The sequence below is a fragment of the Scomber scombrus genome, chromosome 5 (genome assembly GCF_963691925.1).
Source record: "Scomber scombrus chromosome 5, fScoSco1.1, whole genome shotgun sequence".
Classification (NCBI taxonomy): Eukaryota; Metazoa; Chordata; class Actinopteri; order Scombriformes; family Scombridae; genus Scomber; species Scomber scombrus.
Window position 1 is genome coordinate 29,433,422 of NC_084974.1, and position 16,458 is coordinate 29,449,879.

At 39.2% G+C, this 16,458-nt stretch overlaps 2 protein-coding genes across 3 annotated transcripts; one reads left to right on the forward strand and one right to left on the reverse strand.

Moving 5' to 3' along the window:
- The first annotated feature begins 1,303 nt into the window (after positions 1-1,303).
- On the forward strand, positions 1,304-12,367 carry ints4 (integrator complex subunit 4). 2 transcript variants are annotated; one of them, XM_062419002.1, is made up of 24 exons: positions 1,304-1,429; positions 3,336-3,530; positions 4,114-4,231; positions 4,745-4,851; positions 5,128-5,239; positions 5,524-5,609; positions 5,721-5,771; positions 6,132-6,220; positions 6,453-6,573; positions 6,973-7,044; positions 7,148-7,322; positions 7,474-7,679; positions 7,882-8,024; positions 8,217-8,332; positions 8,541-8,674; positions 9,222-9,391; positions 9,685-9,778; positions 9,881-9,961; positions 10,782-10,912; positions 11,023-11,082; positions 11,348-11,507; positions 11,640-11,783; positions 11,971-12,091; positions 12,165-12,367. In XM_062419002.1, the coding sequence occupies exons 1-24, from the start codon at positions 1,376-1,378 to the stop codon at positions 12,347-12,349; spliced, it is 2,925 nt and encodes a 974-aa protein (XP_062274986.1). In that variant the 5' UTR covers positions 1,304-1,375; the 3' UTR covers positions 12,350-12,367. The 2 variants fall into 2 exon arrangements, with proteins under 2 accessions (XP_062274986.1, XP_062274987.1); XM_062419003.1 differs by having other exon boundaries at positions 4,117-4,231.
- Positions 12,368-12,392: 25 nt separating this feature from the next.
- On the reverse strand, positions 12,393-15,120 carry aamdc (adipogenesis associated, Mth938 domain containing). Its single transcript, XM_062419021.1, has 4 exons — positions 15,059-15,120; positions 14,292-14,439; positions 14,087-14,182; positions 12,393-13,164 (listed from the first exon to the last, which is right to left on the reverse strand). Exons 2-4 carry the CDS (start codon positions 14,421-14,423, stop codon positions 13,024-13,026), a joined length of 369 nt encoding a protein of 122 aa, XP_062275005.1. The 5' UTR covers positions 14,424-14,439; positions 15,059-15,120; the 3' UTR covers positions 12,393-13,023.
- Positions 15,121-16,458: the final 1,338 nt, after the last annotated feature.

Genomic DNA, 16,458 nt, shown 5'->3' on the forward strand with positions numbered 1-16,458 from the left:
CCTATCCTATCCTGTCCTATCCCATCCTATCCTATCCTATCATATCCCATCCCATCCTATCCTATCCTATCCTTTCCTTTCCTATCCCATCCCATCCTATCCTAACCTTTCCTATCCTATCCTATCCTTTAAAAAAAAGAAGTAAAATAGTAAGATATAAACAGACCGTATACAGATGTATGAAACCCACTGATGGACGACACCTGTGTGATGTTTCTCTGCTGATCTCCCCTCCGTCCAGGACGACTGACCAAAATCGCTGCAACGTCACTCTGGTCACAGAACTCCAGAGAGAGGACAACATGAGGAGGTGGAGGTGTCAGGTGAACACCACAGAAAGCAGGCCAGCAGCGTTTCTGGACTTCACATCCGTCTTTTTATTGGAGCAGCTTCCTCCAACTACCCAGAACCAGACTTCTGTGGCCCCCGCTGTGGAGTGTCCGATCCAGCTGCCCATCAGCCGCATCATGCTCTGCGTGGCTCTACCGCTCATGGTGATCGTAGTGGGAGTCTTCACTCGCAGACCAAACCACCAGAGCGCCAAAAGATCTGCAGCTGGCATTGAACTGCGGGTGCTCAACTGACTGTCCATTACTGTTATAGGTCCCCATGTTGTTCTGCCGTTAAAAGGGATTTCACTGCTTTTTTTGCTCCTCGTTTTCAGACTCAAGATTGTACATGTTATATATTGTCTATTTTCATTCACAAAAAAGTTTTCAAACAGAAAAACTGTAAAATAACTTGTTTTTTATTTTATTTCTGTGACTGCTAAATTTAGGTCAGAATTCAAAGGTAATTTATGAGGCAAGAAAAATGCCGAAAATATTTAATAAGGGGTGCTTAAAATGTATAGATATTTCAAATCAAAATTCTAAATTTATAGCTCTAACCCAAACTGTGGGAGTTATTGCAATACAAATGTACAAAAGTAGTTGCAAAAAGTTGAAGGGTTTCTGTAATTTCCTTGAGTTGTAATGATGAGCTGTGTTTTTTAAAAAACTACTATGATGCTTGTAGTATATACAGAGTGTTGTAGCTAAAAATAATAAAATAATAATAAAAAAATAAAACAAAATGTGTTGCTCTGTGTATTAAACATATGAATAGATATATGTGGATATGACTAGATGATATTTTTTTCCCCTTAACCGTTACAATGCGGATGTTTATACCCTCATGTACCATCTTTTGCTGTGTTAATCCTTGTGTGTAAAATGAACAAACTAGTCAATAAATGAAAAAAAGTTGCGCGAGGATCATTTACTAAACGCGTTTGCCTTTTATCCACCGTAGCTACGGAGAGCTAAGTGGGACACGGTGTGTTCGCTGCAGCTGGACAGGAAGCTTTCAGCATCTCTCACTAAAACATTAAAACATGGCAGCACACCTGAAAAAGAGAGTTTATGAGGAGTTCTCTAAAGTCGTACAGGTGAGCAACACATTTAATATAACTCACATTTCATTTATAACTAAAGACTGAAGCTGAAATGTGATTATATAGCTAACTAACTAGCCTGTTAGCTCAATGCTAAGTGGCTAAATGCTAAATAACAACAACAACAGCTTCATGTCTTTATTAATATATTATATATTTAAGGTAATGTTTGTTAAAGGTGATACATGTGAGCTGTTAGTTTGCTGTGTGACAACATTAATCCTAAAGAGTCATTTAATGTTAGTGAATAAAACATATAAAGTGATTCATGAAGCTTAAATTAAATGTGACATTTAGATAGATAGAAAGATAGGAACTTTATTGTAGTATAAGTATTTCTCAGTGGGTAAGCATGTTGGTCTCAGGCTGTACAGGCACATTAGACACAAAACAAGACACAAAAGGTAGAGAAAAAACACACAAAAAACAAACTATAAGTTAAAAGACAGGCTTCACATCACCATCCCATAACAGACAAACAGCATCAGTCCATAAAAAGCCTTCAGACTAAAAGGAAATAAATACATACATGATGTTGAAATTAAGGCCTGCTGTTACTTCTCAGGTGTTTTTGTTTAGGTACCTGCTGCCTGAGGGTAAAAATTCAAAGGCGGTAAAAAGTGGATGCATTGAATCTGCTAAAAATCTTCTCTACTTTATTCAGGGATCTGGATCTATAGATATGTTCTAAGCTGTTTAGTTTGAAGCAGTTTACTGGCAGTGTTTACTATTTCTTCTTAGTGTGTGTGTTTTTGTGCCTCTGTTGCACTGCCAAACCAGCATATAATGCAACATGTTAAAACACTCTCAACAAAGACACTGTAGAACATCTTAAACAATGTGAGGTCAAAATCGAATGACACTAGCTTTTTAAGTCTTTGTTGCCTTTTTTTGTAAATGAGCTCAGTACACTGATCCCACTTCAACCTGTTATCTGTATGGGCTGGCCTCTGATGGTTGTTGTACAAGATGTTATGTCTCTCCTAAAATCAATAGACATCTGTCTTTAAGGTGTTTAATATGAGACAAGACTTATCACACCAATTTAGAAACGCGTCTAAGACTAGGCCATGTTCCTGCTCGTCACCCTGGAGGAGACTAATGCTGTATTTATAAGCTTTATATAGAGCAAGGTTAGGAGGGTTACTGTAGAAATGTAATAGGTTACAGATTACTAGTTAAGAATGTATTCATTAGTTCATGTAGATTTTGGAATATAAAATAAAGATATTTGATGAAAAAAGTCAAAAGTCTGGCATGGAGCTTAATTAGTACTGTGACAACATTTAAGCCCATGTGTGCTCCAAATAAGCCCACATCATGATTTATTTACTAAATATCAAACAAATATTGATTTCAAAGAATTAAAAACAGCAATATATGTATTCAGTAACATGTTAAATATTAAAAAATGAGGAAAAAACCCTCCTGAGTAAAATCTTAAAGGTCTGACTTCAGATGTAACCTCCTTTGTAATCATCAACATTTTCATCAGTAACTGGAACAGATTACAGCTACATTTATTTTGTGATTAAATTACTTAACGCTGTTACATGACAGGTGCATTTCAAGTTAGTTATTGACTTCCAGCATTCTTCCAGTGAGTCTTAAAACAGCAGTCAGGTGTCTAAATGAACACTGAACAAGGTTTCCTCAATGTAATAATTCCTCCTGTTCATACTAGATCTGAAGCTGATGAGTCAAATCAAGTAGATATGTTTCAACGTTAAGGTGTTTAGTGCCAAATTCCCTCTTTTTGTTACTATACTTCCACCAAAGCTCAACAGGGAAACACAAAGAGGGAATTTGATGCTAAAAAGACTGTAAGACTGATCTGAAAAGGAGTAACAAGAAAGTCCCCTATACGCTTTTAGTTCACGCTGTTTTTTTACGCTCACAGATTCCTCAAGAAGAAGCTCCAGCAAAGAAGCTGCGTCTGTCCAAACCGAGCAAGTCTGCGGCTCTGCACATTGACCTCTGTAAGGCCACCAACTCCACCGACGCCCTGCAGTACCTGCTGCACTTCGCACGCAAGCCAGTGGAGGTGGAGAGCGTTGAGGGAGTAGTGAGGATCCTTCTGGAGCACTACTACAAGGTAAACGACTGTGGGACGCTCTTTCATACCATCAACCATCAGACTGTACAACTCCACAGCTCCCAGTACCTCCCACTCCCACTAATGTATATTTATTGTTTATTGTATATGGTATTTTATTTTAAATATTTAATTACATTTTTAATTTCATTTCTTTTAAAATGTAATCTTTATTTTAAATGTTGACTTTTTTTTAAATGTATTTACGTTATTTTGTTTTATTTAAAAACAAAATCTAATTTAATTTTTAAAATAATTTTAAAATAATTCTTGATTTTATTTTTAAATTTAAATTTTTTAAATAATTTTTAATTTGATTATTTTTAAAGTTTGTTTTAATCACTTTTCAAGAATACAGTTGTGTTAATTTCTGAACTTCCCTCTAGGCGGATCAATAAAGTTACCCAACCCAATATTAAAATGATTTATATTTAATACAAAGATTATATTACAATTAATAAAACTCTACAGCTGTCAGAGACTTTGAAAACCTTGAGTTTAAGCTGAGTTGAGCAGATAAAACATGTCTGATGATGATGATGATGATGATGATGATGATGGTGATGATAATGATCTCTCCCAGGAGACAGATAACTCAGTAAGGCTGAAGATCGCCTCTCTGTTGGGTCTGCTGTCCAAAACGCAGGGATTCAGCCCCGATTGCATCGTAGACGACGCCATTAACACACTCAACAATGAGAGTAAGAACTTTATATTCTCTGTCAGTCTGTTTTTGTTACTGTTTCAATAAATTTAGTCAGATTCAGTGTTTAGTGAGATAAAAATGCGTCAATGCTAATTTCTGTGCACTGAGCAGGTTTTTGTGTTGTCACAGAAAAATGTAAAGAAAACACATCAGGTGTTGTTTTACGTATAATTCATATCCATAAATTCCCCCATCAGTCATTTAGAAAATGAAGCTGTCAGAGTGTATTATATTTATTTATGGGGGAAAAAAGACATTCACAATCACTATGTTATGGTCCAGAAGAACATTTTATAAAATATGATGTACATGTTTCAATGCTGACTTTTACATTTCTTTCATAAACATAGGTAAAACTTGTACATTTTCATTTATAAAATTGTGTATCAGCTGCACAAAAAATGTATGCATAGTATAAATTATAGAAATTAATATTTAAAAAAAGTATTTGACCACGTCGTGTTAACTTTAATAGTTAACCCAGTTTTGTTTCTCTCTGTGTATGAAGAATCTCACCAGGTTCTCGCCCAGCTGCTGGAAACTCTGCTGGTCATCGGTACACAACTTCCTGAGAGTCCTGCAGTCAGACAGAGGCTCATAGAGATGGCCTACAAGGTGACACACACACACACACACATCTGTGGGTCAATGAAATTATGCAACCCATTTTCAATTGGTGTAACCAGTATTTTTTCATAGAAATCTGATTATATACAGGAAAATAAATGTGAATCAAAGTGTGGAATAAATATAATCCTCTTTGGATGCAACACTGTTTTTTGTGTGTCTTATTTAGAAAAAAAAGTTTTAAAGTGAAATAAAGGAACACTTAAATACACTGTAGGTGGACAAAGCAACTAAACTCTCTCTTTTGTGTGTTTTTTTTCTCAGCATCTGTCGGATACGTATTTCGGGGTGAGGAACAAATGTCTGCAGCTCCTCGGGTGTCTCGGCATGGTGGACACTCCTCTGACCAAAGACGAGGGACAGGGCACGTCGATAGGTGTGTGACATCACTTCATATATTTGGCTTTGGCTGGACTAACTCTCACATCAGAACGACAATGACAACCTATTACAGTAGTGTTACCCTCTTCCATAAAAAGGCCCTAACCTGACTTTTATAAGCTCCTTTCATATTTGAGGACTAAATGTGGAGCCACTAATCTTTAGAATCACCTACTGAAACATGAATTATGTAGAAAGTTCACATTTCTGGGGCAGTTTTGGGCTTTGAGCGGTGTTATCATTGATCTGTTGTGTCTCTGTGTTCATGTGTTGCTTCAGGAGGAGTGAGAGACGTCCAGAGTATCATCAGCGACTACTTTGCAGATCAGGACCCCAGAGTCCGCACTGGAGCCCTCAAAGCCATGGTACCAACCTTTCCTCCTCTAAAACCTGCACCAGCACCCACCAGAAACTAAACCAGTAATGATTGTTTTTATGTATCTCCGCTCATTTCGGCTCGTCTGTTTGTCTTCCAGCTGCAGCTTCATGACAGAGGAATGAAGATTCATCAGATCATTTATGAACAGGTAACAGGAACTCCTTCAGTAAACACAGTCATCCTCCTCACAGCAGACATTTAGACTTACTGTTTGTGTTCAGCACAAGACAAATAAAGTAATGATGATTATTATTATTAGTATTCCATTACCTTCATTTAATATAAAAAGTTATAATGTAAGATCATGCCAAACTAGTTGATATGGTGTTTTATTGAGAATTTAGTGTTTTTAAGCAAGTTGAATTATTTGATACAACGTTTTTATGGTTACACCACATTTTTGCCATAATCCTCTAATATATTTTCACATTTTAACCTCTTTAAATTTGACTAAACCACATGGACAGAAAAAACATTGACCCTTGTGTGTGTGTGTGTGTGTGTGTAGGCATGCAGGTTGCTGGCAGATGATTACGAGCAGGTTCGCTCTGCAGCAGTTCAGATGGTTTGGGTGCTCAGCCAGTCGTACCCAGAATGGTGAGAAGACCCTCGTATTCAGAGTGACTTACTGTTAAAATAAATAATAATGATGATATCTTTATTTTAATGGCAGCTCAGAGTGTAATTTGCACCACTCTATCTGTAAAATGTTGTCATAGATTTTCAGGAATTTCTTAGAAAATTAAAGGAGCTGTAAAATAAAGTCTGACTTTACATCTATTTTTAAACTCCTCATCTGACTTCTCTTTTTTTCTTTCTGTCCGATCAGCATTGTGCCCATTCCGTCGTCCAATGAGGAGATCCGACTGGTCGATGATGCGTTTGGGAAAATCAGTCACATGGTCAGTGACGGCTCCTGGATGGTGCGAGTGCAGGCCGCCAAAACACTGGTGAGGGAACCAGATCACACACACACACCACACACACACACGTTTGTCTTTATATCCTTTTGAGGACACACATTGACATAATGCATTCTTGAGCCCCTTACCCTGACCTTAACCGTCATAACTAAATGCCTAAACCCAATTCTAACCCAATTTATGTTCATCCCTATAAATGTAGTTTTTCTTAAGTCTAAACCTTTATAGGTGTGTGTTGGATGGTTAAAAACATAGAGCTACAAAAAGTTACATTCTGCACATTTCAGAAAAAACTATTATAACCCTGGCACATAATAAATAATGTTACATATTGTGTGTCTGGAAAGGGTTTTTGATTTAGACACAAACACAACTTTCACATTTTGTTGAGCTTATTGAATCGTGTCTTTCCTGTCATGTCACCAGGGTTCGATGCTGCAGGTCAGCCCTCACTTTCTGGAGCAAACTTTGGATAAGAAGCTGATGTCAGATCTCAGGGTGAGAAAAAAAAAAGAACAATAAAGAAAAAAAAAAGATAGTACAATAATGATAACGAGCAAACGTTCACCTGCTGCCTCTTCCTCCTCTTTTCTGTGTCCAGAGGAAGCGAACGGCACACGAACGCGCCAAGGAGCTCTTTGCTTCTGGAGAGTTCTCCTCTGGCAGGAAGTGGGCCGACGACGCCCCCAAAGAGAAACTGGACACCAACACTGTCAACCTCATCGCCTCGGGGGCCTGCGGGGCCTTCGTTCACGGCCTGGAGGACGAGATGTTCGGTACGGTAAACACAGTCCAGCCTGCACAATATATCATTACTGCATTTAGATACATAATACTGATTTTGTTGATTTATAATTGAGTAACTAGAAATAGATAGCTCTGCACCCTTTAAGTGAATTTGTTATCCATGTTTTTTCATTACTTCAGAGGTGCGTATCGCAGCAGTGGAAGCATTGTGTCAGCTTGCTCGGTCGTCTGCCAGCTTCGCTGAAAAGTGTCTCGACTTCCTGGTTGACATGTTCAACGATGAGATCGAGGAAGTGAGGCTGCAGTCCATCCACGTGCTAAGAGAGATCTCCACTCATATAACACTCAGAGAGGATCAGCTGGACACCGTGCTGGCTGTGCTGGAGGTACAAAGAAACACTGAAAATATAACTTGTTTGGCTTCATCTTTGGTGTCCCCAAATATTTAAAATTTCAGAGTAAAGTCCAACTTTTCATCCATAATCTCCTGAATAAAATCACGTATCTGGTGCTTTTTGTTAGTTATTAAATTCTTGTTATTTAAGCGTGATGTCCGTGCACCTTGACGATGTCACTGTCTGTCTCCAGGACTCGTCTCGTGACATCAGAGAAGCTCTTCATGAATTACTTTGCTACACCAACGTCTCAACGAAAGAGTGCATCCAGCTGACTCTGCTGGACCTGCTGAAGAACCTCAACAAGTATCCCTCCGACCGCAACTCTGTCTGGAAGTAAGACTCTGTGTGTGTATGTGTGTGTCTCTGTGTGTGTATGTGTGTGTCTCTGTCTGTGTGTGTAAGTTAAGAACTAGGACTTGGGTTCCAAAATAATGTCCTCTACAGCACCATCATAAGCTAAATTAAAGATTGTATTCAGATAAAAACTTTCTATTGATGACTTTAATTTTATTTTTTTGCCCTCAGGTGTCTGAAGTTTTTGGGTTCCCGCCACCCGACGCTGGTGTTGCCTCTCGTTCCTGAACTGCTCAGCACACACCCATATTTCGACACACCCGAGCCCGACATGGACGATCCGGCCTGTATCCTCCTCACATCTAAAAAAAAAAAAAATCTCAGGAGTCACATATGAAAATTTAAGTCTAATTTCAGCAGCTGTTAGTTCACAAAAATCACCTGTCATGATTTTAGGACATGAGCACCTACAGCCAGTGTTTTAGTGTTTCTTTACCTGCTTCTCTTCACCTGTAAACTATGATTTCCCTCCTTGACCCTGGCTGCTGACGTCAGATATCGCCGTGCTGGTGTTGGTGTTCAACGCTGCCAAGTCGTGTCCCACATTGCCGGCGCTGTTTTCCGACCACACCTTCAGACATTACTCCTACCTGAGGGACAGTCTGTCACACCTCGTACCGCCGCTAAGAGTAAGAACTGAAATACTGTAGTGTTCAGAATAAGGTCATATTGGCTGTTGACTTATGATGTCTTTAAATGGTCCCGAATAATATTTGGTACAAACAGCCATCGAGCACTTTATTAGGAAAAGGGTTTGGGACTGTGCCAAAATCTCTGTCCGAGAAACGGTTCTGCTTTGTCATGATGACCATTGCGGACACTTTTAAGGCTTTTTTCAAACATTAAATTGAAAAGTCGGCTACAAACCGTAAAAAGATTTTAATTAAACTAGCAACAACCAGCCTGAATGATGATGTACACAGAGGTTGTAGTCCTCTCTAAACTTGTGTTTGATCAGTTAGAATTGTTTAGCATTGTAGTGCAAGCCCCTCCCCAGTGGGTTAGGGTCAAAAACAGTAATCAAGTAAAAGGTTTCTTGCGTCTTGGTTCCTGCCGATCTAAAAGGGTCACTGATGAAGTGTGACTCACATATTTCATGCTATGAAATGTCACATTAACACACAGTCTGTAGTACGCTCGCTGTCTCTCCTCTAACGGTCTTTTTCATCTGTTCAGCTGCCGGGCAGGAAGCTGGTGCACTGTTTGGACTCGGCAGGGGACTTTGGTTGTGGTTCGGGTTCAGTGGAATCGGCTCAGCTCTTCCTTCAACAGAGTCTGAACAGAATCAGTACTATCCAGAACCTGGAAGCACCCGGAGGCCAGGACCTGCTCAACTTCACCATACGGTACACATACATTAACACACAAACAGACACAGGAAAGAAAAGAAGGGGTTCAACATGCATATCTATATAAAACTAAAAGGGGCAGGGAGAAAAGTTACAGCACTTGTTCTAAATGTAAAAAGGCAAATTTAAAAAAAAATCAACCAGCACTCAAAGGTTGGAGGTTATTTTGAGTTGAAAATCACATTTATTCAGTAAAATGGTGAATGTATCTGGTTAATTTTGTAATGCATCACTCTTTGGTCGATGGGTTTATGAATGATTTTTCCCTCCTGTCTTGTCTGGTGTGTCAGAGACCTGCAGCGGCTGGGCGAGCTGCAGACTGAGCTGGCTGGAGCTGCTGACTTCTGCGTTACATACCTGCGCTGCCAGCTGCTGCTCATGAAGGTAGGCGTGTGCACAGCGTTTTGGGAAGGTTACTTTGGAAATGTGAAAAAGTGTTTGTTTTTTTTAGATAAAGGACCATTGACCTCTTCTTTGTTACTTCAGGCTCTGCAGGAGAAGTTGTGGAACATGGCCGTCCCTCTCTGCCTCAAACAGAACGTCATGGCGTCTGCAGCTGTTCAACAGGTCAGCGCATGCACACACTCACACACACACACACACACACACACACACAAACAAGTGTATTAATAATAATGATAAATGTATTGAGTATAGAACTTTTCACAGAAATGAAATTGACAAAGTGCTTCACAAGAATTAACTTTGAAAAGACATTCAAAACCTGCGAATGGGTCAATGTCATATAAGGGTTGGCAAGATGAGATATTCAAAAATGTCTTTAAAATTTGTCTTAAAAGCAGCATCAGGTTTGTTAAAATGACTGAATGCTCCTGAAAATGTCAAAAAAGATAAATAATATTGTATCCACCTACAGTGTATTTAAGTGTACTTATACAAATAACTAATAACTATTACTTTATTTTAAACAAGTACATGGTTCCTGATTGACATGATTCCCTAGATTAAATGTAATATATAAACATTTTTATTACATTACTTTTATTTAATATAAAAAGTTATAATGTAAGATCATGCCAAACTAGTTGATATGGTGTTTTATTGGGAATTTAGCGTTTATAAGCAAGTTTAATTATTTGGTACAAAGTTTTTATGGTTACACCACTTAGACATTTTTGCCATAATCCTCTAATATATTCTCTCAAAATGGATTAAAAGCAGAAATTTTATGCTGGGCCCACTAAAAAATGTGTCCAAGTTTATTTGGACACGTTTATTTTCGCATTTTAACCCCTTTAAACTTGACTCACCCAAACATTAAAAAACAAAGGCAATAAATAACAGATTAAAACATAGAACATAAAGACACAAAAAGACACATTTAAGGTGACTTTTATCAGTTATAAATGTGTGACGATGTTTACAGATCCTGGAGGAAACCTACAAGCTGGAGTTCATGTACAGCGGTTTGGAGAACAGACAGGTGGCCACCATACATCACGTTCGGCTCCAGGCCAAAGCTCTGCAGCTCATACTGACGGCTCGCACCAGGCAGGGGTCCGTATACACACACAAACACACACTGAGACAGAGACCCAGACACACACACATCATGTATTTAAATATAACAGCACCACTAAAGTACCCTCCTATTTATCTTTCTGTAGGTTGGATCCTCTTATCGGCAGCTGTGAGAAGTTTCTGCAGGACGTTGAATCTTTTCAGAGGTAATATCTTTATTTTTTAAACCCTCTCCCCAAGCTTTATCTATCGCTCTATCTATCTATCTATCTATCTATCTATCTATCTATCTATCTATCTATCTATCTATCTATTAAATATTTTCTCTCCCTCTCTCTATATATATATATCTACTTATCTATTAGATTCTATTTGCTGGTTTAATATCTGTACCTGGTTTTGTCAGTCCATGTCAACTCTCCAGGCTAAGTGAATGTTCTTTTTTTCCCTCTTCTTTTCTTAATCACTCAGGTCGTTTCTGACAGAGCTGCCTCACCTCCAGGACTGTTTTGTGGAGAAGCTGTTGGAGCTGATGCCCCGGCTGTCGTCCTGTAAACCAGTGGAGCTGGTTAAGATCCTCCAGACCACCCTGAGACAGAGCGGCCTGCTGCAGCTCAGACTGCCTGAACAGGTAGAAGAAACAGTCAGTGACCTCTGAACCCAAAGTGAACTTCCCGTTACAGTCTGTCAAGCTCTATATACGAGTAAATACATATATAATAATATAATACCTTTTTAAATGAGTATGAACTGTGGTCGACAGATCCATCGGGCAACAGCCAACATCATAGAGCCGACAGGGGAGTCAGACAACCCGCTCAAGTTCACATCTGGCCTGGTGGTGGCGCTAGACATCGATGCAACGCTGGAGCACGTCCAGGACCCCCAGAACACAGTGAAAGTTCAGGTCCGTTTGATGCACAACTGAATACATAAACTCAGCTCCTCATTACGATTTTCAGTTGTTTATTTTCAGCTGGTGAGAAGATGTGAAATCATCATTTTTCAGTTCAGTGAGGAATTTATGATCAGGGCTCAGCCGCTCTGGGTCTGAACTTTGGTGGGATCACTTGCTCTCTCTTCTGTCTCTGCAGGTTCTGTATCCAGATGGCCAGAGTCATGTGATCCATCCTAAACCCGGAGACTTCAGAAAACCCGGACCTAACAGACACAGACTCATCACACAGGTCTACCTCTCACACAGCGCCTGGACAGGTTGGTACAAAAACACGCACATCTGAGTCTTATCTTAAAATGTCTGTTTCTAACCTCTCCTCTCCTTCCTCAGAGCCATCTCAAATTGAAGTGCGCCTCCTGCTGGCCTACAGCTCCTCCTCCCCTTCCTCTGCATCCAAGCTGGGATGGAGCGACAGCATCGACAGCCTCCCGCCGCCTGAGACATCTGTGGAAGGAACTATTCCGTTTAGCAAGCCCGTCAAAGTCTTTATCATGCCGAAACCTGCCAGACGCTAACGATACAGAGAGACTGACGAGCCTTTTCAGCTTTTACATTAAAGTGTTACATTAATTAGCGTTAGCCTCGTTAGTTCACATTTCTATTAACAATAGATCTGAAACTGTGCCAGTAGAGGTGACAGTTTTGCTTTCTCTTTAAAAATAAAAAAAGCAATTTTTGAAACATGTTGTGCATAAGTTGAAGGAAACACGAGTGTTTTTCATTTGTGAGAATATTTTTTGTACTCAACAATTGTTTCTTATAAAAATGTTTCTCTTGATGACAAACGTACACAACACGATTAATCATATTCTAACTTTATTTTGTCTTAAAAACAAGCAAATACATTTTCACCTCCATGAAAATACTGTAGTGTGTATTTATTAACTTTTACCAACAACACTACAATATGGTCTGTTTAATTTTCATGTAAAAAAAAAAAAAAAATCACTAAAGGATTTCCTCCATGATTAGACAACGATAAAAGTAAATCTGATTTGGGTTCACTGATTTAAAAACTTAAACAGCGTTTCTGAAGTTCTCCTTTACAACACCGAACCGAGGCTGAAATTAGGTCAAAACTAGCATTTAAGATGATTTAAATACCCTAAATCAGCCATTCATTCACTGAAACCAGTCTCTTAGGGCAGGGCAACAAAAGGCAGTCCCATGTGTTGCAGCGAGGGGGACGTCAGCAGGTGGAGTGGAAGACGCCGCCCACTTTGGCACCCTTTCCAGCCAGTTTATTGTATTCAGCGACAGCCTTTTCTGTCTGCAGGACTCGGACCTCGACGCCTTTCTGCTTCACAAAGTCCAGAGTGTTGGAGGGAACCTGAGAGAAGAGACGGGCAGCACAAAAAGGTTCAGTCCTCGTCTAACCGCGGCACCCTCAACCTCCATTTTCATGGAGAATAAATTGCTCAAACTTCACTGGTTTTCTGACACTGCTTCTCATAAACTGAAGCACTGGTTCCCAGAGAAGTGAAAAAACACAAATTCTATGAAAAACTGGTTACTCCTTCACATCTTGGTCCCTATACTCTGGGAAGGTTACTTTGGAAATGCAATAGGTTATAGATTATGAGTTACCCTATTTAAAATGTAATATGTAACTATTTCAATTACTTAATCAAAGTAATGTAACTTATTACATTTGATTACTTTTCTAATTTTCAAACAAATTCTAATGTTTTCCACTGTTCAGGTGTTTTTCATGGATACTGACATGATTTATAAGGGAGATCGTTTTTTATAAAAAGCAAGATTTATCTCTCATTTCAAAATGTATTCATTAGTTAATGTAGTTTTGGAATATAAAATATTTTATGAAAAAAGTCAAAAGTCTGACATGGGCATATTGGTAATGTTCCAAAACTATTAAAAAAACATCAAAGAGCCACACATCTGTACTTGGTGACATGATCCTTCAGTATGTCGAATTTGGTCACAATAGTTTTATACACTGTAAATAAGTTAAGTATAAAGTCACAAGACTGACAGGTTGTAGCTGCTGTTGAAGACAAATAGTCTTATTTTCTAGCTCCGGGTGAAAAAAGGATCGATTGCAGGTATCGTTTGATGGGAGACGTTTCGATACTATTTGGTATCAATTTATTTCAGTCGATACATTAAAAAAAAGGTATCAAGCACCAATACCCAGCACTAACTGTAAATGTCAGGCTGGATGCAGATTTTGTTGTGCTGTATAGTTTAGTGGAAGGATTTTGATTGGACTGTTTGAGAGTCTGTCTTACCTGCAGAGCTTCACTCATGCCTCTGCCGATGACCAGCAGGTCTATTCCTTTCTTCAGCACCTCTTCCAGATCAGCAGGCTGTACTCCTGGGTAATGCTGCGGTGGGAAAAGCATAAAGATGTGTCAACACTTCCATCCCATTACTGTTAAGAGAGAAACCCCAGCGTGTTCTTGCCAGGTCAAGTTTTATAAAAGCATGTCTCACATCAGTCCCAGTCTCCCTCCAGTCCCACGTGCGGCTGCCTCCAGGCCAGACCTTACAGTCCTTGTAACTAGAGGAGCATCCCTTCACCTTCATGTGGCCCCAGGAGAGAGAGGCGATCTCTGGAGAGGACATAGTGATGTGACACTACCTGTAAGATGAAGAAGGAAGGAAGAGTAAAAACAGGTCATCCAATCATCTAAAATAAATCACGCCACTATCCATTGAACTTAGATTTTGGCGGGATTAATGGGTACACTTACCCTAACAGCTGAAAATTTGAAAAGTAATCAAAAAGTAATCAAATGTAATAAGTTACATTACTCTGAGTACATAATTTAAAGTTACATTACTTCTCACATTTTAAATAGGGGAACTAATAATCTGTAACCTATTACATTTCAATATAATATTTTGTTGTTTATTATAACTTGGGAGTGGTTTTAAAACACATTTCCTGATTCTGTGCAGAAGCAGCAGAGGTGTGTTAATCAGCTGAGATTGACGTTAACATGTGTCAGCTCTAAAAGCCAAAACCTTCTACTGCCAATTCTGCTGTTATCCAGAGCCAACAGTGGCGGACTGCAAGTTATTTTTATACCGACCACAGGCTCACTGGGGGTCACTATCCACTAACTGATAAAACCGTGTATATACAGATCTGTCATTGTTCATGCAACCATCTACGGGCTGAAAAAAGTTAGGAAAATAAAGGAGCTGCAGTGCTGCTGACTGTGGTTCAGTAAACATAAACAGGAAGTCATGCTTACCCTTTCTTGACGTCAGCAGAGACTGAACACGCACACACAGCTGCACACTTCCTACAGTGTAGATTAAACCACACCCACATCATCTGCGTTCCTGTATTCTTCTTGTATTGATTTTTATTGGCAGTTGGCAACCAGCTTAGAGATGTGTTTATCACCACCTACTGGACTGGAGCGTGGATCAGAAGATGAACAGAGCTATATATGTATGTATGTAAATATGTATATACACATACACATTCTGTGTCTGTAACTTGCTGTATTTGCACTAAGACTGTTTCCATATTAAATTAAATAACGTCAGTACCACTGTAGGTGAACTGTCTTTCATATTTGCCAGCATGGTGAGGTTTGCCTTGCATTTCATATTGCTCTCCTTAATTCTAACATGGTGAATGGTAGGTCCAAATTTTGTACTGTGGTCTTTCTGTTACTCCTGGATGCTGCATGAAGCGTTATCTACACTAGTGGTCTCTAACTCTGCTCCTGGAGAGCTACCACCCTGCATGTTTTAGATAGCTCCCCACTCTAATGCACCTGATTCTAATAATGAACTCGTTATCAAGCAGCTGAAGGTTGTTAAATAACTTGATAATGAGTTCATTATTAAAATCAGGTGCATTAGAGTGGGGAGATGCCTAAAACATGAAGGGCAGTAGCTCTCCAGGAGCAGAGTTAGAGACCACTGCTCTACACTATCTTGTTCTTGATAAGTTTTCTGAACTGTAGACCTTCATAAATGTACTTGCTAAGAGTTCTGCCCCTTCCAAATTACTAATTGCATTATTGTTATTACTACAGTCCTGACATCTCATATTTGCTTTTTTCCACTCATTTTCCTAATCATTCCCTAAACCTGACAACAATTTCTCTCTCTCCCAATTGTATTACAGTATTTTCTCCAGTATGCTTGTTTTGCAGAATACTGCTTAAACTCTTTTGTACTGAGCTAAGGTTTCTAAATATGCTGATTTTTAAATGCTCTGTTCCTCCTTCTGATATCCACACTACTCTTCCTCTGCACTGCACTCTGGTATTGTTTCCTCTGCTGCTCAGATAATAAATGTAACTAATGTTCTATTTACCTCCTCAACATCTGCTGTTCTCTCTGTAAATATCTCCTCCCATGTGAGCTCACTCTTATCTGCAAATTTTATATATCTTTGTTGCATTTGTTTTTGTCTACCTGCCAACGAACTCAATCCCCATCTAATCTCCTGATCCATCACCTCCTTCTGCCAACTCCAGTGGTGCCACATCTGCAGTCAGCTCGGAGGAGGGACGCAGTTCTCCGCAGTCCGCGTCACTGACAGGTTTAAATCTGAAACAATGATTAACAGAGAAAATACAAATATTCACACACTAAACTGATCATGACTGAACAACAAAAGGTGCTCTGTGTG